At 42.0% G+C, this 27675-nt stretch overlaps 1 protein-coding gene across 1 annotated transcript; it reads left to right on the plus strand.

Moving 5' to 3' along the window:
* Nucleotides 1-24832: 24832 nt before the first annotated feature.
* On the plus strand, nt 24833-27198 carry LOC140861352 (uncharacterized). Its single transcript, XM_073264367.1, has 4 exons — nt 24833-25077; nt 25222-25499; nt 25926-26073; nt 26958-27198. Exons 1-4 carry the CDS (start codon nt 24833-24835, stop codon nt 27196-27198), a joined length of 912 nt encoding a protein of 303 aa, XP_073120468.1.
* Nucleotides 27199-27675: the final 477 nt, after the last annotated feature.

The raw sequence follows: 27675 nt of genomic DNA on the forward strand, positions 1-27675 counted from the left end.
CACGAGGTCCTTCAACAATTATGCTTTGTCGGGGCTGTATGGCTGGACCCTGTCACTTTCAAATGCTTTAAGGAGAAATACCTACAGATGAGTCCGGCGACTTGGTACTCCTTCGTTACCCACCGTATGATGCCCATCTCCCACACGAGTGAAGTTCACATTGAGCGTGTCGTGCTACTCTACGCTCTTGATCTTAATTTTCCAGTCAATGTGGTACGAGTGATTCACGATCAGATGCGGCATTAGATCACTACCAGGACATCGGATCTTTTCTTCCCGATGATCATCACACAGCTGTGCCTACGCGCCGGTGTGCAACCTCGACCCGACAAAGAATGGTTGCAACCAAAACGGCCCATTGACAAAGCAGCTATCGATGCAAAGATGGCTTATCGGAGGAGCCAATTCGTGGTGGATAATCAATTCATAGCGGTCCACGATCCCGTACGCCCTATACCGCTCCCCCGCCGCACTACCACTGTCACTGTTAGGGAGTTGGCCAACTACGCCCAGCACCAAAATGCATTCAATGCAGCCACAGCTTTGAATATTCAGGCCTTGGACTACATTTGTAGTGGCATTTCTGAGAGTCTCGGGATCGACCCTACCACACTTCCCCCGGCTGTTCCATTCCCACCACCTTTCGATTTTCCATTCGCCGATCCTGTCCCTCCTCCCGAGCATGAAGAGGAGAACGACGCCAACCGTTAAACTAGGGGAGTCTTGTTTTACTTTTCTTTGCATTGCATTCTTGTTATTTTTTTTGTTTTTTTTTTGGTTTGTTGTTTGTTTTGTTCATTTTGTTCTCGAGCATTGAGAACAATGCGTAGTTTAAGTGTGAGGGGGGGGGGTGTTTCATGCATTTCTTTTGTTTTGTTGCATTGTTGCATTTCGTTCATGATAATTTCATATCATTGTATTGCATTCGTATTGAATTGAGAAAGAAATGGTAGTCTGGCCAATGATGAAGAATTTTTTTTTTGTTGTTCTGTAACTGAATCACATGCCCATCTAACAAAAATTTTGAACTGATGGAACCAAACAGACGGTTGAACTCTTATATACTCGGTGAATTATGCTTAAATCTGAACTTTGAAAAATACAAACATAGATAGGATTGAGGCATTCTTTGCATGTTTGGGCTTAAAGTTTTTTTTTCATGAATTATCCTTAGATGCCCTGTTGAGCTTTCACGTATACATGAGCACATGAGGTGTGTAGTTCTGAACTTTGTGCAAGATCATCGTTTACTGTTGATGATATCTCTTTTCTGCACTGATTGAAATTTGTATGAATTGACGGTGAATTGAGACATGTCTAGAACAAGTTCGGAAAACCCCCGAGGCGCAATACGGGTAAACAGTGACTTAGGAATGATGTAGGAGATTTTTTTGCATATCGTTTGAGCTTTTCAAGCCACCCACTGAATTATTTACCCCTAGTACCTTGTTTGAGCTTAATTGAAAAAAGAATGGCATGCATGTAAACGTGTGGTAAACCCCCATTCGACGTTGTTTCAAGGTCCTACAACTACAACCTATAGCTTAAACACTATTTCCTACCTTTAAGGGAGTAAGTTGAATGTCAAAATTATTTTATGCTCCTACTTTGTATTGTGAATATGGAATGGTTTGGTGATAGAAATTTGAAAACAAAAGATTTTAGTGAAAGGGGATAGGAAAAAAATGAAAAAGAAAGTGGTGAAAAGGAAAAGAAAAAAATTAGTTGGTGAAAATCAATAAAAAGTTTGAATATCAATGAAGTGCAAAGAGGTTAAAATCCGAATAAAAATGAGTGAATTTTAGAAAAAGAGCATAATTTACTCCCTCTTTGAATACCTTTCCTTCATTTGTAGCCATAAGCCAAGCCTAAAATTACAAGATAATTAAGACCTATTGACCGAGTCACAGTCGCCCAATATACTAGTGGAGAGGGGTTGCGAGAATTTTTCCTATGGACTGTCAATTGACACTTTCAATGAGTATGAATTTTTTATCGAAACACGCACACACTATAATTCTTTGCATTTGACTAATTGTGAGTGTGTTGATGTCACTGTCTATTCATTTTGATCCTATGATACCTTGAAAAGCTCTCATGATCTATGAATATATGAATTGAATTTGGAAGATAGTGTTTTGAATTTGAGTTGCGGAGTTTATAAGTTTGTGCGGTAAAATTAGTCCGTGTTTTAAAATTTTCAAAAGAACGTTCGTGAGTTGGATATGGTTGGATGTGAAGATTTTGAAAATTTCTGAGGCCGGTGCTCCATAGTATTTCTTGATTCTTGTTTGTCCTGTTTCATTCTGTTTTAGCATGACTTGCTCGAGGGCGAACAATGATTAAGTATGGATGTATTTGATAGTCGTGTTTTGTTCGCATATTTTAATGTTAGTTTGTTAGTAGTTTGCATTCATTTAATTGTTTTTGTTCGTGTTTTATCTTAGTTTTGTTTCTATGCATGCATTTGGCTACATAATCTACTCCTGGGTTTAATGTGTAGGAATTATCAAGTTTCATGAAGAAATCAGATTTTCAGCAAAGTTTTATGCGCTCGATCTGATAAACTCATAGGATCGAGCGTGGCTTCTGAAGCATCAAGGCAGTAGGCGATGCATTTTTCACGCGCTCGATCCAAGAAACTCATGCGATCGAGCGTGGCCGAGGAAATTCAAAACAGTGGGTTCGCTATTTTTCATGCGCTCGATCCCGCGTACTCACGCGATCGAGCGCGCTAGTCTGTTCGGGAAAAATTATGTAATTTTGAAAACTCTTTTATTTTGGACTCTAGTTTTTATTAGGCTTTTATTTCATTTTTTAGGGATTGTTATCAGACTTTTACAATCTCCTTGGAGGCTAGTTTTTGTAATTCGAACTCTCTCTCAAGATTTTTTCCTTTTTTTTGGATTTTATTGAGTTTTTGATGAATCGTTGTAGCTAAACTTTTATACATGGTTGAGGGAGACGAAACCTTGATATAATTTATTTATGAGATTCGATTTTCATGCTTTAATCCTTGTTGAATATCAATAGTTGATCTGTTTTATTTTATGCTTGTGTGCGAGATTTTAGGATTGACCATCTTAGGATTTTGTTATACAAACTATAGCTAAATTAGAATTCAAATCCGTAATTGTTTGAAATAACTAATTTGCGAAGCAACTACGTTTGATATTTTCTGTTGTTGAATTTATTACATCGTAGGGTCAACTTTTGACTAGGCTAAATACAACCACTGGTGTTTGTGTTGTCTAGATTTGTCAGTTTTACTTGTTTGAATGCTACCTTAAATTTAAATCTAGATCGCTGGAATCCGGATTAATTTATTGGTAAGGGTTAATTTAGAACGCTGATTTCTAATTAATTAAAATTGAGGTGAAACAGGAATTTGATTTTCAATGATGAATATTTGATAAGATCAATTATTTTTAGGGAATCGATGATAGAATGAATGAATATCAATGGTGTAGTCGACCGATACCAAGGCTTGTCTCTTATTGATTTCTCCAGTTAAATTTTCATTCTTGCATGATAGTGATAATATTAATTTTTAGTTGCTTAAAATTTTAGTAGTTAATTCCAAAACTAAAAAATCCCCCTTTAGTTTATTTAGAACACATTAAATTTACCTTTTCTCGTGGGAACGATCCCTACTCACACTACTGCATTATTTGTTTATCTGATTGAGTCGGGTAATTTGGGCATGACATGATTAAGCGCTACCATGGTCGCTCCTAGTGATAGCAAACCAGGGGTTGAGCCTCCCCAGACACGAATCCATAAGGAGTAACTCATTACCTATGGAAACTGTCATGACTCACATCTCACAGGATGCAGTCTAGTATGTATAAAAACATGCATGTGCTAAAGCAGTAAAACATGGTAAAACATATCACATACAAATGAATATAAGCATATATATCATGTCAGCTATCTCGGTCAGTACTTATGTACCTCTAACACTGCAGGCCAAATTCTAGCACACCGGTCTAGATCCCACGCCTACAAGTCCACCCTACTGCGTCTACAATGAAAATATTCATTCATTACTAATTAAGCTCTAAAAGCCTTAACTAAGATATTCCATACTCCTAAATAATTTTAGGAAGTCAAAGTTATACCTGCGTCCGTCGTCAGCCCGCCAATGACGATTGCCACAAAACCTTGGCACGGCTCCACTCCTAGCCCTGTAGCTCCTATCCACTTGAGGCCCATCAATAGGATTCCTAGAAAGCCTAAAACTAGCTAGAAGAAGTAGAGAGGAGAAGGGAACTTGGTGCACTCCAAAATGAGCTCGGAACCCCCTTATATAGACGGAGATCGGAGCGTCCGATCTCGTGTTCGGAGCCTCCGATCCTATTCGAACCGTCGGCCATTCGATCTCTCCTGGCCATACACGTGTCTAGCTACCAGAGGACGCCTGCCGACACACCTTTAGAGCCTCCGATCTCACCTTCGGAGCGTACGAAGTCCCCTTAGTTATGTCACCAATGATGTAATAACTCGAACAGTTGGCTGCTAGATTTTGGAGCCTTTGAAATCCAATTAGACCGTCTGTACTCCTTCAGAGTTTCCGATCCTCTGATCGCAGCTTCCGAACCCTCCCTAGTTCGGACCCTCCGATCCCTGACTTCGGACCATTCGAACCTAGGAAAATCCTCGGGTCTCTACTCGACGTCCTGAGTTTGACTAGCAAATCTTTAATCATGTTTCCCCAATTTATTTCATTAATTGTGATTAATCCCTTAATCACTTTATTTTGGGTACGAGTCACTACATTCTCCCCCACTTAAGAAATTTCATCCTTGAATTTAAGTCGTGAGGAAAACACCGTAAACCAAAACAAATGTTTTTTATTACAACTGAACATTTACAACTTACAAAATATTTTAAAAGAAAAGTACACAGATCAGAACAAATTTGGATGCTCAGCTCGCATCCGACTCTCCAACTCCCAAGTCGCTTCCTCTGTTCCCCTACGCTGCCAATGCACCATCACCAATGATATACTTTTGTTGCGAAGTACTTTGTCCTTCCTGTCAATAATCTTATAGGTCTTTCCACATAGGACAAATCCTGGTCCAATTGCACCTCAGTCGGATGCAAGATGTGTGACTCGTCCGCCACATACTGCCTCAGCAAATACACGTGAAACACATCATGAATGTTGAAAAGATAGGGTGGCAAAGCCAGATGATAGGTTACGTCCCAAGCTTCTCAAGAATCTCGAATGGACCTATGAACCATGGTGAAAACTTGCCCTTGAGACCAAATCTCATCACTTTCTAGAAAGGTGACACTCGCAAAAAACACATGTTCTCCTTCCTTGAACTGCAACGGTCTGCTGTGTGCGTTAGCGTAGCTCACCTTTCGATCCTGGGCAGCCTTAATCCTCTGACGGATCAACTCCACTACATCGGTCATCTGCTGAATCAGCTGTGGACCTTCAACTTGACGATCGCCAACTTTATCCCAGAACAAAGGCGTACGACAACGGCGTCCATATAAAGACTCGAATGGTGCCATGCCAATGCTGCGATGGTAATTGTTATTATAAGAAAACTTTACCAACGCCAAGTGTTCATGCCATGATGGTCCAAAATCCATCACTGTTGCTCGAAGCATATCCTCGAGGGTACGAATAGTCCTCTTACTCTGTCCGTCATTCTCTGAATGATAAGCTGTACTTAGACTCAGTGTAGTACCAAGAGATCGCTGGAAGCTACCCCAAAACCTAGAGGTAAACCTCGGATCTCGGTCACTGACGATGCTCAACGGAATCCCATGTAGGCGAACAACCTCTTTCACATACAAACATGACATCTGATTGAAGATAAAGTCCCTATTATATGGCAGGAAATGCGCGAACTTCGAAAATCGATCAAAAACAACCCAAATAGCATTGCAATTCCTGGAAGAAATATGAAGGTGGGTGACAAAATCTATCATCACATTCTCCCACTTCCACTCAGGAATCTCTAAATTCTAGATCAATCCACCGGGTCGTCGAAATTTTGCCTTGACTTTCTGACACACAAGGCATCGAAACACGAACTGATAAACGTTGCGCTTCATTCCTTTCCACAACAACCTCGTACGTAGGTCCTTGTACATTTTCTTGCTGCATGGATGAACAGAGAACCTACTATGGTGAGCCTGTGTCAAAATCTCCTCTCTTAGTGTGGAATCATCAGGAACCACCACACGTCTGGAAAGGCACAACAGACCATCATTCTGAATTTGAAAACCAGAAGTACTTCCATCCTGAGCCAATAGGGCTAACTTCTGCATCTTCGAATCAACTGCATGAGACTCACATATACGAGTATACAAAGCTGGTTCGAAAAGTAAAGATGAAACACAAACTCCCTGTTGTTCTTTCTTATGACGGAAAGTATACCCCAAGGAACAACACTCATCTACCACTCGTGCAACTGAGTTGGTACGAAGGGAACTCACATAAACTTTGCGGCTCAGAGCATTCGCAACTGGATTATAAGAGCTTGGATGATACTTGATCTCGCAATCGTAATCCTTCAGTAGATCTATCCATCGTCACTGCCTCATGTTCAACTCAGCCTGAGTAAACAAATATTTCAGACTCTTGTGGTCAGTGAAGATCTAGAACCTCTAGCCGTACAATTAATGATGCATCCCTTATCAAGCAGAGCCACTACGTAATCAGAGTAATTAGCGCATGCAGTAATTAAAGCGTAAAGAGAGGATAATTTAAATACAACGAATCTAAACGGCAGAATAAAAATGGCGACAGTTAAAATTATATATTACTCTTATACAACCATATCCAAAGTTTTAGGGTATTAAGCCCTACCACTAAACTCTCACTGCCACTGGCTCTGGTCTCAATCCTGCTGTGAGCCGCTTGGACCGTCCAGTCTCAAATATGCCCCGCCACAAGGTATCCCAAGAACACCAAACAGAGGGGCGTGAGCGATTACGCTCAATACAAAAGAAATGATATATAAAAAAAATATGAGCATGCAAATGACTTTAAAATTATCGGTAAAACATCCTGTGTAGTGACCCAACCCGGATCCACTACCTAATCAGAGTTACAGTAAAAGCGCACGCAATAAAAGCTTAAAGCGTAAAGTGCGAATAATTAAAATACAACAAATCCAATCGGCAGAATACAACCGATGATATCACAAGTGTATAAGTACTGTTATACAACCAAATCGAAGGTTCAGGGTAAATAAATCCCTACCCTCTACAACCTCACACCCTCCCAAGCTCAATCCTACTGAGAGCCGCCTGGACCGTCCAGCCTCAAACCTGCCCCGCCACAAGGTACACAACGAATACCCAAACACAGGGGCGTGAGCTAGAACGCTCAATACGAAGCAATGATATAAATACAAATATGCGCACACAGATGATTTAAAACTCAAGTGAAAACACTTGCTCATGGCTCCAAGAATATACAGTACCGGCTAGAGAGCGACTCCGTGGGGTACTCGTAAACTCCATATCAGAGCTGAGCCAACCCCATCCTGACCCGAATCAAAAACAGGATACAAGCCCCATATGGAAACTGTCATACCTGACTCGAGTCCAAAATGAGATCATAGTTCCCTATGGAGACTGTCAATGACTCGCATCTCTCCGGATGCAGTCATACGTAAAATCATGCATGTGCTAAGGCGATAAAACATGATAAAAATATAGCACATGCTCATGAAACATACATGCAAATATATCATGCCGGCTATCTCGGTCAGTACTTACGTACCTCTAACACTGCTGGACAAACCTAGCTCCACTGGCCTATACTCCAAGCCTACTAGTCCAGTCTACTGCTACTATAATGCAAATATCCATGCATCAACAATAAAGCTCTAAAGCCTTAACTAAGCTAAAGCGTACTCCTAAATATTTTTAGGATGCGAAAGCTATACCTGCGTCCGTCGTTAGCCCTTTGCTGTCGATAGCCTCAAAACAAGGCCATAGCTCCGCGACGACGCCTAGATCACTAAGCCACTTTCGGATTACCGATAGGACGCCTAGATCTCACTAGATCTGAGTTAGAAGGCTTAGGAATCAGAGAGAAGAGAGGAATTGGTGCGAAGAAAAATGAATTTCGGATCCCCTATTTATAGACACAGTTCGGAGCCTCCGAACCCGGTTCGGACCCACCGATCACGATCGAAACCTCCGAACCCCTCTTCGGAGCTTTCGATCGCCCGATATTACGTCAGCCATGATGTCACCTTGCTGACGTAAGCAATGACGTGTACACTGAGTCCGATCGGAGCTTCCGATCTCGCCGACGGAGCTTCCGATCTCGATCGGAGCTTCCGATCCTGACTTCGGAGCTTCCGATCCACTTCGGATCCTCCGTACTCCTCTTCGGACTGTCAAATCTACCTTGGACTATTTAGGTACATTTTAGTAATTAATTACCTTAATTACCTCGATTAATTGCGGGTCACTACATTCTCCCCCACTTAAGAAATTTCGTCCTCGAAATTTAAGTCTTAGAGGAAAATAGGAATAGTCAACCAAATAATCTTATTACAACTGAACAAGTACAGCTTGATATAATGAAATACAAAATCTCAAAATAATTCGGGGTGCTCGGCTAACATCCGGCTCTCCAACTCCCAAGTAGCTTCCTCTGTCCCTCTGCGTTGCCACTGTACCATCACCAATGGTATACGCTTGTTACGAAGTACCTTGTCCTTCCTGTCAAGAATCCGCAGGGGTTTCTCCACATACGATAGATCCCGATCTACCTTTACCTCGGTCGGATGCAAAATATGCGACTCGTCCGCTACATACTTCCTCAACAAGGACACGTGGAACACATTGTGGATCTCCGAAAGATCGGGTGGCAAGGCCAGACGATAAGGCACATCCCCAACCTTCTCGAGAATCTCGAAAGGACCAATAAATCTAGGTTTTAGCTTACCCTTGCGACCAAACCTCATCACCTTCCGGAAAGGTGACACACGCAAGAAAACATGCTCTCCCACCTCGAAGTGTAACGGCCTCCGATGAGTGTTTGCGTAGCTATCCTGACGATCCTGGGCTTCCTTAATCCTGCGTCGGATCAACTCTAATGCACTAATCATTTGCTGAATCATCTGAGGACCCTCAACCTGACGCTCGCCAACCTCGTCCCAAAACAAAGGTGTACGACAACGACGTCCATAAAGAGCCTCAAATGGTGCCATGCCAATGCTGCGATGGAAACTATTGTTGTAGGCGAACTCCACCAAGGGTAAATGATCATGCCACGCTGGACCAAAATCCATCACCGCCGCGCGAAGCATATCCTCTAGAGTGCGAATAGTACGCTCTGACTGTCCATCCGTCTCTGGATGATAAGCCATACTCAAGCTCAAAGTAGTACCAAGGGCTCGCTGGAAACTACCCCAAAATCTCGAGGTGAATCTCGGATCTCTATCGCTGACAATGCTCAACTGAATCCCATGCAATCGAACAATCTCCCGCACATACAATTGCGCCATCCTATCAAAGGTGTAATCGCGGTTATAGGGAAGAAAATGCGCTGACTTCGACAACCGATCCACGACAACCCAAATAGCATCACAATTCCTAGAAGACATAGGCAAGTGGGTGACAAAGTCCATCGTCACATGCTCCCACTTCCATTCAGGAATCTTTAAGCTGTGAAGTAACCCTCCGGATCGTCTAAACTCTGCCTTGACTTGCTGACAAACAAAGCATTGGGACACAAACTGATAGACACTGTGCTTCATCCCTTTCCACCAAAATCGAGTGCGAAGATCCTTATACATCTTCATGCTACCTGGATGTACAGAGAATCGACTGCTGTGAGCTTGCGATAAGATCTCATCCCTCAAAGTAGAATCCTCGGGTACCACAACTCGACCAGAAAGACACAACATGCCATCTCCCTGCAAATGGAAACCAGAAGTATTATCACCCTCAGCCAAACGGGTTAACTTCTACGTCTTCAGATCAGAATTTTGAGCTTCCCGGATTTGTCGATACAACGCTGGCTCTGCAAGCAAAGAAGAAACACGAATCCCTTGCTGTTCTTTCTTATGACGGAATGTGAATCCTGAAGAACAACACTCTTCCACTGCCTTCCGTACCGAATTGGTACGAAGGGAACTCGCATAGACTTTGCGACTAAGTGCATCAGCAACAGGATTTGAAGAACCTGGATGGTACTTGATCTCACAGTCGTAATCCTTCAACAGATCCATCCAACGACGCTTCCGCATGTTCAACTCAGCCTGATTGAACAGATACTTCAAACTCTTATGATCGGTGAAGATCTCAAATCGTTCTCCGTACAAATAGTGACGCCATATCTTAAGAGCAAAGACAATGACTGCAAGCTCTAAATCATGTACGGGATAGTTCTCCTCGTGAGTCTTCAGCTGTCTGGAGGCATAAGCGATCACGTGGCCATTCTAATTCAACACACACCCCAAACCCTGGAGAGAAGCATCAGTGAAGACTACAAAACCACCTGATCCAGATGGTAAAGCAAGAACTGGAGCTGTCATCAGACGACGTCTCAACTCACAAAAACTGTCTTCAAAAGCATCAGACCAAACGAAAGAAACGTCTTTCTTCGTCAACTGAGTCAAAGGCTTAGCTATTTGAGAGAAATTCTCCACAAAACGACGATAGTATCCTGCTAAACCAAGGAAACTACAAATCTCAGAAGCTGTAGTCAGATGTGACCAATTCAAAATAGCCTTTGTCTTGCTAGGATCAACAGATACGCCCTCCTGAGAAATGACATGACCAAGGAACACAACTCGGTCAATCCAGAATTCACACTTACTCAGCTTTGCGTACAACTGTCTTTCCCTCAAGACCTGCAGTACAGTATAGAGATGGTAGGCATGCTCATCCATGCTGTAAGAATACACCAAAATGTCATCGATGAACACCACCACGAACTTATCCAAAAAGTCGTGGAAAACTCTGTTCATCAGATCCATAAAAACAACTGGAGCATTCTTCAGACCAAACGGCATCACTAGAAACTCATAGTGTCCATACCGCGTACGAAATGCTGTCTTAGGAACATCCTCCTATCGAACTCGCAATTGATGATACCCAGACCAAAGATCAATCTTCGAATAGACAGAAGAACCCTGCAACTGATCAAAGAGATCATCTATCCGCGGAAGATGATACTTATTCTTCACTGTCACCTGATTCAACTGACGGTAGTCAATACACAACCGCATCGAACCATCCTTCTTCTTGACAAACAGTACTGGGGCTCCCCATGGCGAAACACTAGGTCGAATATAACCCTTATCAAGAAGATCTTGCAATTGCTTCTGCAGCTCTTTCATTTCTGACGGTGCCAATCGGTAAGGAGTTCTGGAAATCGGTGCAGTCCCTAGCACTAACTCAATGCCAAACTCAATCTCCCTTACTGGTGGCAAACCTGGAATCTCCTTCGGAAATACATCTGGAAAGTCACAAACCACTGGTATCTCTCGGATATCTGGCTCTCCTAAGGATGCGTCAATGGCGTAGATAAGGTAGCCTTCCCCGCCAGACTCTAAAGCACGCCGGGCCTTCAGAGCTGAAACCACTGGCATCGGGGGTCGCACTCCCTCACCATAGAAATACCATGACTCGTCATCCTCTGGACGAAACTAAACAAACCTCTGATAGCAATCCACTATCGCTCGGTAGGTAGTTAAGATATCTATCCCAATGATGCAATCGAAATCCTCTATTGCTAGAATCATCAGGTTAGCACTAAGCTGATGTCCCTCGAAATCCAAAACACAACCCACAACTAGACGCTTGACTAAAACCTCGCTCCCCATAGGAGTAGAAACCACTAGCAACACGTCTAAAGGAATAAACGGCAATCTATACTTCTTAGCAAAACGTGCTGAGACAAAATAATAGGATGCACCGGTATCAATCAAAACAAATGCAGGAAAACCACACAAACTACAGGTACCTGCGATCATCCGATCACTGTCAGCCTCTTCCTGTTCCTGATTAAGCGCAAAGACCTGACCCTGGGCACATGGCCTCAAAGAAGAATTACCCCGAGAAGGAGTCTGAGTAGGCTGTCTCTGAGACTGCTGCGGCTACTGGCGCTGCTGCGAATACTGCTGCTAGAAAGGTGGCTGCTGGTACTGAGGTGGCTGAACAGATTCCTGAGAACCTCCGGAACCACTCACTGCCCCAATCATCATAGGACAATCTCTCTTCATGTGACCCTCCTGGCCATACTGGAAACATGCACTGGTCGTTCGACTGCACTGCCCTGGCAGATGTCTGCGTCTGCACTGACGACAATAGTTCGGCCTTTGACCACCAAAGTTATGCACTCCACCAGATCCAGAGGAAGAAGAAGAAGTACATCCTGGCTTCTTGAAGGACTGCCCCTTAGGGCCCAATGCACTAGCACTCGCTGACCTAGAAGAAGAAGAGTAAAGTCCCCTGTTCTTCCGAATACTGTCCTCGTCCTGGTGACAACGGTCCACCAAATCCTTGTAAGTCCCATCGCCGCCCACAGCAACCATCCGATGAATATCAGGGTTCAACCCTTGAAGGAAATGATCAAACTTCGCCATAGAACTATCAGCAACATGAGGGCAAAAAGGTAGCAGATCAAAGAACTTCTGCTGGTACTCCTCGATCGTCATCGTCCCCTATCGCAAACTCAACAACTCACTGACTTTCGCCTGACGAAGAGCTGGAGGAAAATACAGTCTCTGATAAGCAGTACGAAACTCAACCCAAGTAGCTGCACCTCTAGCTGCTATGAATGGTGCGGAAGTAGATCTCCACCACTTCCTCGCTCTGCCCTCAAGCATAAAGGCAAGAATCTCCATCCTATCCTCAGCCGTGCAACGGAACTCCTGGAAGCACTGCTCCATCCTCTCAAGCCAATCCTCCGCCTCTTCAGCTGTCTCACCTCCAGTCAAAGGCTTCGGGCTAACCTCCTTGAATCTGTGCATACTCACTCTCTTGTGCTCCTCTGGCTGACCACGACGACGTCTACGATCATCTGGATCGCCCCAATGACCGCCACCTCCGCTATCGTGGCTCTCATCGTAATCTGCCATCTGTTGCATAAGAACAAATAATTACTTAATCCTCTTTACGATATTCCCAGTGCAATGCGCTCTGATACAAAAAATGTAGTGACCCAATCCGGATCCACTACCTAATCAGAGTTACAGTAAAAGCGCACGCAATAAAAGCTTAAAGCGTAAAGTGCGGATAATTAAAATACAACAAATCCAATCGGCAGAATACAACTGACGATATCACAAGTTTATAAGTACTGTTATACAACCAAATCGAAGGTTCAGGGTAAATAAATCCCTACCCTCTACAACCTCACACCCTCCCAAGCTCAATCCTGCTGAGAGCCGCCTGGACCGTCCAGCCTCAAACCTGCCCCGCCACAAGGTACACAACGAATACCCAAACACAGGGGCGTGAGCTAGAACGCTCAATACGAAGCAATGATATAAATACAAATATGTGCACACATATGATTTAAAACTCAAGTGAAAACACTTGCTCATGGCGCCGAGAATATACAGTACCGGCTAGAGAGCGACTCCGCGGGGTACTCGTATACTCCATATCAGGGCTGAGCCAACCCCATCCTGACCCGAATCCAAAACAGGATACAAGCCCCATATGGAAACTGTCATACCTGACTCGAGTCCAAAATGAGATCATAGTTCCCTATGGAGACTGTCAATGACTCGCATCTCTCCGGATGCAGTCATACGTAAAATCATGCATGTGCTAAGGCGATAAAACATGATAAAAATATAGCACATGCTCATGCAACATACATGCAAATATATCATGCCGGCTATCTCGGTCAGTACTTACGTACCTCTAACACTGCTGGACAAACCTAGCTCCACTGGCCTATACTCCAAGCCTACTAGTACAGTCTACTGCTACTACAATGCAAATATCCATGCATCAACAATAAAGCTCTAAAAGCCTTAAAAGCTAAAGCGTACTCCTAAATATTTTTAGGATGCCAAAGCTATACCTGTGTCCGTCGTTAGCCTTTTGCTGTCGATAGCCTCAAAACAAGGCCATAGCTCCGCGACGACACTTAGATCACTAAGCTACTTCCAGATTACCGATAGGACGCCTAGATCTCCCTAGATCTGAGTTAGAAGGCTTAGGAATCAGAGAGAAGAGAGGAATTGGTGCGAAGAAAAATGAATTTCGGATCCCCTATTTATAGACACAGTTCAGAGCCTCCGAACCCTTCTTCAGAGCTTCCGATCGCCCGATATTACATCAGCCATGATGTCACCTTGCTGACGTAAGCGATGACATGTACACTGAGTCTGATCGGAGCTTCCGATCTCGTCGACGGAGCTTCCGATCTCGATCGGAGCTTCCGATCCTGACTTCGGAGCTTCCGATCCACTTCGGATCCACCGAACTCCTCTTCTGATCGTCCGATCTACCTTGGACTATTTAGGTACATTTTAGTAATTAATTACCTTAATTACCTCGATTAATTGCGGGTCACTACAGCCTGATCAGGGGCGCCACCGAATATACAGCACCTTAACAGAGAGCGACTCCACAGAGGTACTCGTATATTCACCCTATCAACTATAGTGTCTACTCCACCGTCGTGGTCTCTCCTAGTGATAGAAAAACCAGGGGCTGAGCCTCTCCAAACACGAATCCATAAGGAGTAACTCATCACTAATGGAAACTATCATGACTCACATCTTACGGGATGCAGTCCAGTTAGTATAAAAACATCCATGTGCTAAAGCAGTAAAACATGGTAAAACATATCACATACAAATGCATCATATAAGCACATATATCAAGTTGGCTATCTCGGTCAGTACTTACGTACCTCTAACACTGCAATCCAAATCCTACCACACCGGTCTAGATCCCACGCCTACAAGTCCACACTACTGCGTCTACAATGAAAATACCCATGAATTACTAATTAAGCTCTAAAAGTCTTAACTAAGCTATTCCATACTCCTAAATATTTTTAAGAAATCAAAGCTATACCTGCATTCGTTGTCAGCCCGCTGATGATGATTGCCTCAAAACGTAGGCACAGCTCTGCTACTAGCCCTGTAGCGCCTAGCCACTTGCGGCTCTTCAATAGGATGCCTAGAAAGCCTAAAACTAGTTAGAAAAAGTAGAGAGGAGAAAGGAATGTTGGAGAACGCGGCTTTCAGATCAAACAAGATTGATACCCGGTGCAGCGGAAGTTTAAAAATATTTATTATATGGAACAATTCCATATTGGGTATCAAATCTATACGATTAAATTGTGTGTGTAAAAATTAAATAACAATTATAAAATTTTTACCTTTAATCTCGAATCGAGATTTTGGACACCAACAGATTTCTCTGCTCTTGTTGTATATCTCTGGAACTGATGGACGAACTGTTCTTCAATCAGGTCCACGAACAGAGATTTAATCCCTCTGATAGATTGCACTAGAAAATCTATCAGAAGTTTTCTACGAAGAGATTAGAAGAGATTAACGAATTTGATCCGTTAAACCAGACTGTAATTCAAAATCACAGGCTGGATTTTTCTGTCAGACAAAGGGTAGGGGGCGGCCACTTTTTAGAAAAATACTTAGGGTTTTCGAAAATTGTGACCTGTTGTGTATTATTTATGTACTGCAATAACTTATTTATAATGTAGGCCACTAACAGCTTAGGGCCCATTAGTCATAAGTTCAGGCCCGACAAGCAAAGCCCGCATGTTCAGAAATTAATATAAAATTCATCGTGACTCCGATTGATAAACCGATTTCACCAATGTGCACAGAAACCATTTCTGCACCTTTTAAAGTCAAGATAAAATTTTCTGAATCCGAATTCAGTGATTTCCAAAAATGGCCATCCCTATGTCATTTTAGGAAATCTTACTCCTCTACTCTTAAATAAGAAGTCCAACTTCTTCGTTCATTAAATTTAACTCTTTAAATTTAACTATCTCAACGGGGATTAAAAATCCATTACACTGTGTGACCCTCAATGGTTCAGGGATACAGCTAGCCGTGGGCTCACAAATCCTTGTGACTCGGAACAACAATTTTCGACTTGCCCATCGAATCATGGTATGAGCGCCTAGCAACATCGCCCCATGATTCCCTAGGTATCACTGATAGTGCCTACAAGAACCAGTAGATTTTGGTTAGCGTACAGTACGGTCCCTTCATCCATATATCCCGATCGAATCAACAACCATTGGTATATCGAGAGTCGCTCGAGATTCGATAACTATGCAATGCATCTTGAAGATCAAATAGTGACATCGCATGTGCTACTAAGAAACCATTTCTTAAATCACATCATGTACTCTGGCCAGAGATTCGTCACACTAATATCTCCTCAGATCGCATAGGATATCCACACTCGCAAGTATGTGGTGAATCCTTGACAACAAAGCATCGACTCCTACATGTGTTGTAACTGTACCCAATCCCGACACCTGATGACCCCAATAGAGTCGGTAAACAAGTCAAAGCACAGTACTAGCATATAGAGTCTCAATGATGTCTCAAGTAGTAAGGACTAATGGTGTACAACCAAAACCGCGGACTATATCCACTCGATAAGTGATAACCACTTGGAAAGTCCGGATAGGGTAGTTCGATCATTCATCATATGAATACCATTTGCATGCTTTGAACATCTCTATGTTCCTTACCAATGAAACGTGGTACTCCGCATCGCAAATGCTAGTCTCAAACTCGAGCGATCCTTATCCTTATTATCGGACGGCTCAATCGACTAGGAACAGTTTAGAATATACAGTGACTATAAGATGTGTTTCATGATAGACATCTCCATGTTCTACCACATCTTACATACACTATAGTATATTCAAGGTCTTTATCAAAACAACAATAGTATATCACAATATAACAATATGAAGAAAGATAAAGTCATTGCCATTAATAAAAGTGTAAATTATATTAAACAAAAGATTGTTTATACAAAGAGTCATCAAAGCCCTTAGCCACAAGTTGGCTCACTGGGCACCCACTTTTTCAATCTCCCACTTGCCCTATAGCCAACTAGTCATACTACGTAGACCCATTGCTTTGCGATGTTTGTCAAATAATGGTCCTGGCAAGGGCTTAGTAAGTGGATCAGCGATATTGTCTGCAGAGGCCACTCTTTCGACAGTAATGTCTCCTCTTTCCACAATCTCCCGGATGATGTGGTATTTCCTCAGTACGTGTTTGGATCTTTGATGAGACCTTGGTTCCTTTGCCTGAGCAACGGCACCCGTGTTGTCACAGTACACAGGGACTGGACCAACAACTTCAGGAATGACGCCCAACTCTTGGACGAAATTCCTCATCCAAACGGCCTCTTTAGCAGCAGCTGATGCTGCAATGTATTCAACTTCAGTGGTGGAATCCGCTGTGGTGTCCTGCTTGGAACTCTTCCAAGAGACAGCACCGCCATTGAGCATGAACACAAATCCAGAGGTTGACTTCGAGTCATCCACGTCACTTTGGAAGCTAGAGTCGGTATAGCCTTCCAATTTTAGTTCTCTTCCTCCATATACCATGAACATATTCTTAGTCCTTCGTAAGTACTTAAGAATGTCCTTCACGGCTTTCCAATGCATTTGACCGGGATTAGCTTGATATCTGCTCGTGACACTCAGAGCAAATGCTACATCCGGTCTGGTAGATATCATCCCATACATGATACTACCTATGGCTGACGCATATGGTACATGTGTCATTTTCTCTATCTCTTCATCAGTCTTGGGACACATAGACTTGGATAGAGAAACTCCATGACACATGGGTAGATGTCCTCTCTTGGACCCATCCATTGAAAACCGTTTCAATATGGTGTCGATGTAGGTTGATTGAGTGAGTCCTATCATTCTCTTAGATCTATCTCTATAGATCTGTATCCCAAGAATATAGGATGCCTCACCCAAATCCTTCATCGAGAATCTACCTGATAACCATATCTTTGTTGACTGCAACATCCCTACATCATTCCCAATGAGTAGGATGTCATCAACATAAAGTACTAAGAATGTCACAGCATCCTTAACTACTTTCTTGTACACGCATGGTTCCTCCGGATTCTTGATGAAACCAAAATCTTTTATTGTTTCATCAAATTTTTGGTTCCAACTTCTTGATGCTTGTTTTAGACCATAAATTGATCTCTGAAGCTTGCATACCTTATGCTCGCTTCCCATGGATGTGAACCCCTCAGGCTGCTTCATATAGATCTCTTCCTTAATGTCTCCATTAAGAAAAGCAGTCTTCACATCCATTTGCCATATCTCATAGTCATACCATGCAGCTATGGCAATAAGGATTCTTATGGACTTGAACATTGCAACTGGTGAAAAGGTTTCATCATAGTCAACTCCTTGTCTTTGAGTATAGCCTTTCGCCACCAATCGCGCCTTGTAGGTCAATACCTTACCATCAGGCCCAAGCTTTCTCTTGTAGATCCATTTACACCCTATTGGAACAATTCCATCGGGAGGATCTACTAAAGACCAAACTTGGTTTGTATGCATCGAATCTATTTCCGACTGCATAGCTTCAAGCCATAAATTTGAATCCGCATCAGAAATTGCTTCCTTGAAGTTTCTTGGATCACATCCAACATCGGGTTCACCTTGATCCCCTTCAAGAAGAAGACCATATCGAATAGGAGGTCTAGAAGTCCTCTCGGATCTTCTAGGTACAGCCGTGTCCAGCAATGGTTCCTGAGGTGTAGGATCGTTATTTTGTATTTCGGGTTCTTCTCGAATTTCTTCGAGTTCCATCATCTCGCCTTTCTTATCCAATAAGAACTCCTTCTCCAAGAAGGTGGCATTCCTTGAAACAAACACCTTTGTTTCAGCAGGATAATAGAAATAATATCCGATTGAATTCTTCGGATACCCTACAAAATAACATAAGCTGGATCGACTATCCAACTTATCTCCCACTGTCCGCTTCACGTAAGCAGGACATCCCCAAATCCTCAAGTACGAATACTTAGGAGCTTTGCCATTTCATAACTCGTATGGTGTTTTGTCCACTGCTTTAGTGTGGACGTTGTTCAACAACAATACCACCGTTTCAAGCGCATAGCCCCAAAACGAAGGTGGAAGCTCAGTGAAGCTCATCATGGATCGAACCATGTCCAACAAAGTTCGATTACGACGCTCCGATACACCATTAAGCTGTGGTGTCATAGGAGGAGTCCACTGAGAGAGAATCCCATTCTCTTTTAGATAGTCCAAAAACTCGGTACTCAAGTATTCTCCACCTCGATCCGATCGAAGTGCTTTAATACTTTTACCTAGCTTGTTTTCTACTTCAGCCTTGAATTCTTTGAACTTTTCAAATGCTTCAGACTTATGTTTCATTAAATATAAATACCCATACCTTGAATAATCATCAGTAAAGGTAATGAAGTAGGTGTGGCCATATTGAGTCCCAACTCTAAATGGACCACAAACATCTGTATGGATCAAATCCAACAGATTTTGACTACGCTCAGGTTTCCCCTTAAAAGGAGATTTAGTCATTTTTCCTTTTAGGCAGGATTCACAAGTAGGTAGAGAGTTAATATCAGACATATCAAACATGCCCTCTCCCACTAGCTTGTTCATCCTCCTTGAGGAAATATGACCTAGCCTAGCGTGCCAAAGGTTTGCCGGGTTTTGGCTATCGATTTTCCTTTTGTTTGTTGTTGCCGGTTTATCAACATAATTTATTGGAACATCTTTTAGTCTTAAGTTGTATAGATCGTTTTCAAGTTGTCCATTTCCAATCAAACATTCCTTCTTGTAAATATTGCAAATCCCATTCACAAAATTGCAAGAATATCTATCTCTATCAAGCATAGAAACAGAAATAATGTTTTTAATCAAATCCGGAACAAATAAAACATCTCTTAAAAGTAACTTAAAACCGTTCTGCAAAATTAAATAAACATCTCCCACGGCTTTTGCTTCAACTCTGGAACCATTTCCGAGCCTCAGCTGGGTCTCACCCATCCTAAGCCTGCGACTTCTTGTCATCACCTGCAAATCATTGCAAATATGAGATCGACATCCGGTATCCAATACCCAAGAAGTAGTATTAAGTGAAACATTTATTTCAATATAGAACATACCCTTTGCAGTTCGCAACTGCTCTAGATATTTCTTGCAGTTACGCTTCCAATGACCGGGCTTCTTGCAGTAATGGCAAACATCCTTGGATTTTTCCATGTTTGAAGCCTTTGTCTTGTACTTCTTCTCGGGTTCGTCTTTCTTGGGTGAGGCAGAACGTTTCTTACCCTTTGTACTTGGCCCCTTCTTAGCAGAAGAAGAGGAGCCCACCAAGAAAGCCGGTTTATCCTTCTTTAATGTGGATTCATATGTCACAAGCATATTGACCATCTCTTCAAGGGAGGCCTCTATCTTGTTCTTATTGAAATTTACCACAAATCCGTCAAACGAAGAAGGAAGAGACAGAAGTAGTAAGTCCACGTTGATTTCATGCTCCAACACCAAATCAAGGGTTACCAACTTCTGTATGAGGCAAATCACTCGTACCCCATGATCACGGACCGAAGTCCCTTAACGCATGCGACACGTCATTAGCTCCTTTACAGTAGCGAACCTTTCAGCCCTCGATTGAGCCCCAAAAAGTTCCTTGAGTTGAACGTGAATGTCAGCAGCATTCACGGTATCCTCAAATCGCCTCTGGAGTTCATCAGACATCGAGGCTTGCATATAGCATTTGGTCTTGATATCATGGTCCCACCATGTATCAAGCTTGGCTAACTCCTCCGGACTTACGTCAGCTGGTGCTTCCTTCGGAGGAGATTTCTCTAACACGTAGAGCATCTTCTCCGAAGTCAAGACAATCTTCAACTTACGGAACCATTCCGTATAGTTTGCGCCAGTCAACTTATTTTGTTCGAGGATCGAGAAAAGTGGATTACGCGAATTCATTGTATGAAATACTGAAAAGAAACAGACAAATATCAGTGATTGTTTAAGCAATTTACTAAGACATAAAATAGGCGAAATTTATTTTATGAATCTCACTCCCACTATTTTAACGATTTCACTACCCTCTAGTGAAAACAGGAAACTGTTTTCCTTAGTGAGAACATGGAGTCCAATTGACAAACTTATAGTCCCGAATAATATCAGCCAACCATAATTTTCAAAAGGTAGAGCCCAATTGCTTCCAAAGCAACCTCCACGTTTTTACCTCATGTCCAATAAGGGCCCAATAATATGACGCCGATTATTGTGACATGTCAAGATGACCCATCAATATTAAGTTGTGATGGACGGTCGCCATGTGGATCCCCCAATAATATGAGCCGATCCCATGGGAGTTCCACCCAACTTACAACATGTGTCGATCCCATGTACAGCTTTCCGACGAACGGGCCCCTCCAATAATATGAGCCGGACCGTATCCGCGGGTAGCATCTCATACATTGATCGTTGATGGAAGGTAGGAACATTTAAACAAATTTAAATTTCCTTTATTTATCTTGATATCAATTTTAAATCATATTTAAAATGAGGGATTTTTAATTATAAAAATTTGTCTCATCAGTTTTTAAAATTTTGTATGCTTGTCGGATTCACACAATTTTGTCTAAAACATGCATACAACTATAATATCACATATTATATAGGATGATCGATTCCATTTCTAATCGACCCGTGGTTGCCAATCACGAGTCTTAGTCCAATCCTAGGTAATATGCAGTATGCAATGCAATCCTATTACATTTGCTTCCAATTTACATTTCTTCTGTCTTTATTGTCTGCTGGGCCCACCTCCATCTTCAAATCTTGATCTCCCACTAAATCTAATGTATTTACAATAAATAACAATGACAAGTAGGGGATACATTTTTAAGGGGTGGGAACGGGCCATAAACCAAGCCCACTTTTATTACATATGACATTCATATTGGGCCATAAATCAGGCCCATTAATAAAACCAACAACAATAAAACAAATGTAAATTCCTAACATACACCTACAAAATTGGTCATGGTAATCGATCATCCTTATCCAATAACATTTAATTCAAAATTAATTTATTGGATAACATGCAATGGCAATTTAAATTTAAAAAGATAAAATCATATCTCATACATAAAATCTTATTTTACATATAAAATCATATTTTATCTTTTTATCAAATAAAATCATATTTTATCTATAAAATCCAATTTTATACATAAAATCATATTTTACTCAATATATCCATAAGATCATATCTTATCATCAATTGTACCAAAAATTAATTAATTTCAAAATTCAATTAAAGGATAAAATATTAAAATTTTCCAAAAAATTCAAATTTATCCAAAAATCAATTTTAAAATTTTCGGACTCGAACAATTCGATCCGACGCCTCGTGGACCAATCAAAACAATTTTCGATCGGACCAAAAATAGAATTTTAACATATTAAAATTTAATTTAAAAAATTAAAAATAATTTTCCCACGGGCCGCCTGACACGTTCCCGGGCAGGGCAGCGCCGAGCGCTGCCCTGCGCAGCGCCCAGCGCTGCGCCGGGCAGCGCCGTGCGCCGCCCTGTTCAGCGCCCAGCGCTGCGCAGGGCAGCGCCGTGCGCTGCCCGGGGCAGCGATCCAATCGCTGCCCGGGTTTTTGCCCGAAAAACAATATTTTTATTTTTAAAATATTTATTTTGTTTCAAAAACCGAGGCCTAAAAAATTTTTGTACAATTGATTAATTTAATCGCTTGATCTGAGCAACCTGGCTCTGATACCACTGTTGGAGAACGCGGCTTTCAGATCAAACAAGATTGATACCCGGTGCAGCGAAAGTTTAAAAATATTTATTATATGGAACAATTCCATATTGGGTATCAAATCTTTACGATTAAATTGTGTGTGTAAAAATTAAATAACAATTATAAAATTTTTACCTTTAATCTCGAATCGAGATTTTGGACACCAACAGATTTCTCTTCTCTTGTTGTATATCCCTGGAACTGATGGACGAACTGTTCTTCAATCAGGTCCACGAACAGAGATTTAATCCCTCTGATAGATTGCACTAGAAAATCTATCAGAAGTTTTCTACGAAGAGATTAGAAGAGATTAACGAATTTGATCCGTTAAACCAGACTGTAATTCAAAATCACAGGCTGGATTTTTCTGTCAGACAGAGGGTAGGGGGCGGCCACTTTTTAGAAAAATACTTAGGGTTTTCGAAAATTGTGACCTGTTGTGTATTATTTCTGTACTGCAATAACTTATTTATAATGTAGGCCACTAACAGCTTAGGGCCCATTAGTCATAAGTTCAGGCCCGACAAGCAAAGCCCGCATGTTCAGAAATTAATATAAAATTCATCGTGACTCCGATTGATAAACCGATTTCACCAATGTGCACAGAAACCATTTCTGCACCTTTTAAAGTCAAGATAAAATTTTCTGAATCCGAATTCAGTGATTTCCAAAAATGGCCATCCCTATGTCATTTTAGGAAATCTTACTCCTCTACTCTTAAATAAGAAGTCCAACTTCTTCGTTCATTAAATTTAACTCTTTAAATTTAACTATCTCAACGGGGATTAAAAATCCATTACACTGTGTGACCCTCAATGGTTCAGGGATACAGCTAGCCGTGGGCTCACAACTCCTTGTGACTCGGAACAATAATTTCCGACTTGCCCATCGAATCATGGTATGAGCGCCTAGCAACATCGCCCCATGATTCCCTAGGTATCACTGATAGTGCCTACAAGAACCAGTAGATTTTGGTTAGCGTACAGTACGGTCCCTTCATCCATATATCCCGATCGAATCAACAACCATTGGTATATCGAGAGTCGCTCGAGATTCGATAACTATGCAATGCATCTTGAAGATCAAATAGTGACATCGCATGTGCTACTAAGAAACCATTTCTTAAATCACATCATGTACTCTGGCCAGAGATTCGTCACACTAATATCTCCTCAGATCGCATAGGATATCCACACTCGCAAGTATGTGGTGAATCCTTGACAACAAAGCATCGACTCCTACATGTGTTGTAACTGTACCCAATCCCGACACCTGATGACCCCAATAGAGTCGGTAAACGAGTCAAATCACAGTACTAGCATATAGAGTCTCAATGATGTCTCAAGTAGTAAGGACTAATGGTGTACAACCAAAACCGCGGACTATATCCACTCGATAAGTGATAACCACTTGGAAAGTCCGGATAGGGTAGTTCGATCATTCATCATATGAATATCCATTTGCATGCTTTGAACATCTCTATGTTCCTTACCAATGAAACGTGGTACTCCGCATCGCAAATGCTAGTCTCAAACTCGAGCGATCCTTATCCTTATTATCGGACGGCTCAATCGACTAGGAACAGTTTAGAATATACAGTGACTATAAGATGTGTTTCATGATAGACATCTCCATGTTCTACCACATCTTACATACACTATAGTATATTCAAGGTCTTTATCAAAACAACAATAGTATATCACAATATAACAATATGAAGAAAGATAAAGTCATTGCCATTAATAAAAGTGTAAATTATATTAAACAAAAGATTGTTTATACAAAGAGTCATCAAAGCCCTTAGCCACAAGTTGGCTCACTGGGCACCCACTCTTTCAAGGAACCCGGTGCACTCCAGAATGAGCTCAACACACCCTTATATAGACGAAGATCGGAGCGTTCGATCTCGGTTAATTAGTAATTCCGAGCTGGGTCACTACATTTATTTGTTTCAAAGCATGCATTAAATTTGGTACATTGGTAAACAGTATTGAGGTTTGATTATGTTGCTCTTATCAGATGGCTGGACGTGGAGATGAGAGTCACGGGAGTGTCGGGGGTCGTTGGGGTAACGACGAGGATAGGGAGCAATGTCGGAGGCATCATCGTCTTAGGGAATACAAACACAAATTTGACATTCGCGGATTTGTGCAAATGGCTCCTAAGCCATTAGAGGGCGGTGAAAACCCGGAGGCCACGGAGAATTGGTTGGAAGGGATGGAGAACTGCTTTGAAGTGTACCGTTGCATGGAAGAGCAAAAGATGTAAGCTGTCAAATTCCTTCTAATAGGTAGTGCTCGAAAGTGGTGGAAGTCTACCTCCATGACCATCATAGCAGAGCGGGGCTCAGCTACTTGGGAGGAGTTCCATACAGCGTTCCGAAAGCTATACTTTCCCGTGGCAATCAGACAGGCTAAGACGAACGAACTAATGAACTTGAGTCAAGGAAATATGACGATTGACGAGTACCAGCAGAAGTTCTTTGAGCTGATACCGTATTGCCCGTATGTTTCCAACAGCTCGAAGGACAAATATGATATGTTCTTGCAAGGCTTTAACCCAAAGATCTATTCCCAGGTGTCTGTTAGCAACGAACCACCATTGTATAAGGCTTTGGTGAACTGTTTCCGTCAAGACAATAACGCTATCAAAAGGAACAAGAACTTATCTTCTTCTTTTATACCAGGTAACTCTTTGGGGCCAAGGGCCTAGTCTTTCAAGAAATATGGTACATCTACTTCGTCAGGATCAGGATCGGGATCTGGAGAAGGCATGTTTCACTATGGAAAGAAGAATGGACAGTGCGAGAAGTGTGGGGGACATCACCCTATAGATAGATATTGTGGAGCCAGTGGTACTTGCTTCCAATGTGTCCATATGGGTCACATGAAGAGGGATTGTCCATGGTTGGGTGGAGTATCAACATCCGCCTCGAGTTCTCAGGCATCAGTTCCGTAGAGGATAGGAGGACAATCAATTGAAAGCACCAATCAGAGGCCACGTGTACCAGGACAAGTCTTTGCCTTGAGCCATGATCAGGTTCAGAAAGAGAATGAGGAAGTCATTGAAGGTACATTTAATTTGTGCAGAGTTCCTGCTTTCGTTCTCGTAGATACTGGTGCATCGTATTCATTTGTTTCCGCACGATTCGCTAAGCGTCATAGATTGCCGTACATATCTCTAGATGTAGTACTGACAGTGTCTACTCCGACTGGTCATTCGGCTTTAGCCAAGCGTCTAGTCTTGGGTTGTACTTCAGAGTTTGAGGGCTCTTAGTTGTTAGTGAATCTCATGATTATAGAAATGGAGTACTTTGATTGTATTTTGGGTATCATTTTTTAATCTCTTATAGAGCTACTGTGGATTGTTATCAGAAGGTTGTTCAGTTTCGTCTTGGTGAGGGTAATAACTAGTTTTTCTATGGTGAGAGAGGACGACCCCATATGCCTCTGGTTTTAGCTCTGAGGGCTTGTCAGGCTTTTGAAACGAGTGAGGAAGGCTACCTTATCTATGCGATTGATACATCCACATCAAGTAGGACATTAGAGAAGTTACCAGTGGTTTGTGAGTACCCCAGATGTTTTTCAAGATGAGATTTGAGGGTTTCCTCCAGTTAGAGAAGTTGAGTTCGGGATTGAACTTGTGCCAGGGATGAAATCGATTTCTCGTGTGCCTTATCGTCTAGAACCAGCAGAGATGAGGGAATTGCAGCAGTAGTTGCAGTATTTGTTGGATAAGGGTTATATTCGACCGAGCGTTTCACTTGGGGAGCGCCTGTTCTTTTTGTTAAGAAAAAGGATGGTTGTATGCATCTCTGTATTAATTACAGACAGTTCAACCGAGTTATAGTTAAGAACAAGTATTCTTAGCCACATATTGATGATTTTTTTGACCAACTTTAGGGTACATCTGTGTACTCCAAGATTTATCCGAGGTCAGGTTATCATCAATTGCATGTTCGAAATGCAAATATCTCGAAGACAACGTTTCGTACCCGATATGGTCACTATGAGTTTTTAGTGATACCTTTTGGGTTGACGAATGCACATGCGGTGTTCATTGATTTAAAGAACTGAGTTTTCTGCGATTATCTGGATAAGTTTGTCGTGGTTTTTATTGACGACATTTTGATCTACTCACGCAGTGTGAACGAGCATGCGCAACACTTAAGGTTTGTACTGCAGATTCTCCGTGAGAAAAAGTTATACGCCAAGTTCAGTAAGTGTGGGTTTTTGATTGATCGAGTTGTATTCCTTGGTCATGTAATCTTTCAGGAAGGTGTATTAGATGACCCGAATAAGACTGAAGCAATTTTGAATTGGTCGCATCCTACTACAGCTTCGAAGATTCGTAGCTTTTTGGGTTTAGCAGGCTATTATCGGTGATTTATTGAAAATTTCTCGCGGATTGCTAGGCCATTGACACAGCTGACAAGGAAGGATGTTCCTTTTGTCTGGTCAAGAGATTGTGAGCAGAGCATTGACAAGTTGAGGAGCCGACTAACTACTTCACATGTTCTTGCTTTACCATCTGGATCCGAAGGCTTTTTGGTGTAGACAGATGCATCTCTTCAAGGGTTGGGTTGTGTGTTGACACAGAATGGGCATGTGATTGCCTATGATTCTAGACAGTTGAAGACCCATGAAGGGATTTACCTTGTGCATGATGTAGAGCTTGTAGCAATCGTTTTTGCACTGAAGATATGGCACTTTATGACGAGAGGTTCGAGATCTTTTCGGACCACAAGATTTTGAAATACTTTTTCACTCAAGCAGAGTTGAACATGCGACAGCACCGATGGATGGATCTCCTCAAGGATTATGATTGTGAGATTAAGTACCATCTGGGTACTTCGAATCCAG

Source organism: Henckelia pumila, chromosome 4 (genome assembly GCF_033568475.1).
Source record: "Henckelia pumila isolate YLH828 chromosome 4, ASM3356847v2, whole genome shotgun sequence".
Classification (NCBI taxonomy): Eukaryota; Viridiplantae; Streptophyta; class Magnoliopsida; order Lamiales; family Gesneriaceae; genus Henckelia; species Henckelia pumila.

Bases quoted from the DNA above. Each gene is read 5' to 3' on its own strand.
- LOC140861352 (XM_073264367.1), top strand. From the start codon at position 24,833: ATGGCTGGACGTGGAGATGAGAGTCACGGGAGTGTCGGGGGTCGTTGG. The intron at 25,500-25,925 runs GTAACTCTTTGG...TCGTTCTCGTAG, and splicing joins ATCTTCTTCTTTTATACCAG to ATACTGGTGCATCGTATTCA. The intron at 26,074-26,957 runs GTTTGAGGGCTC...CTACTCACGCAG, and splicing joins GTCTTGGGTTGTACTTCAGA to TGTGAACGAGCATGCGCAAC.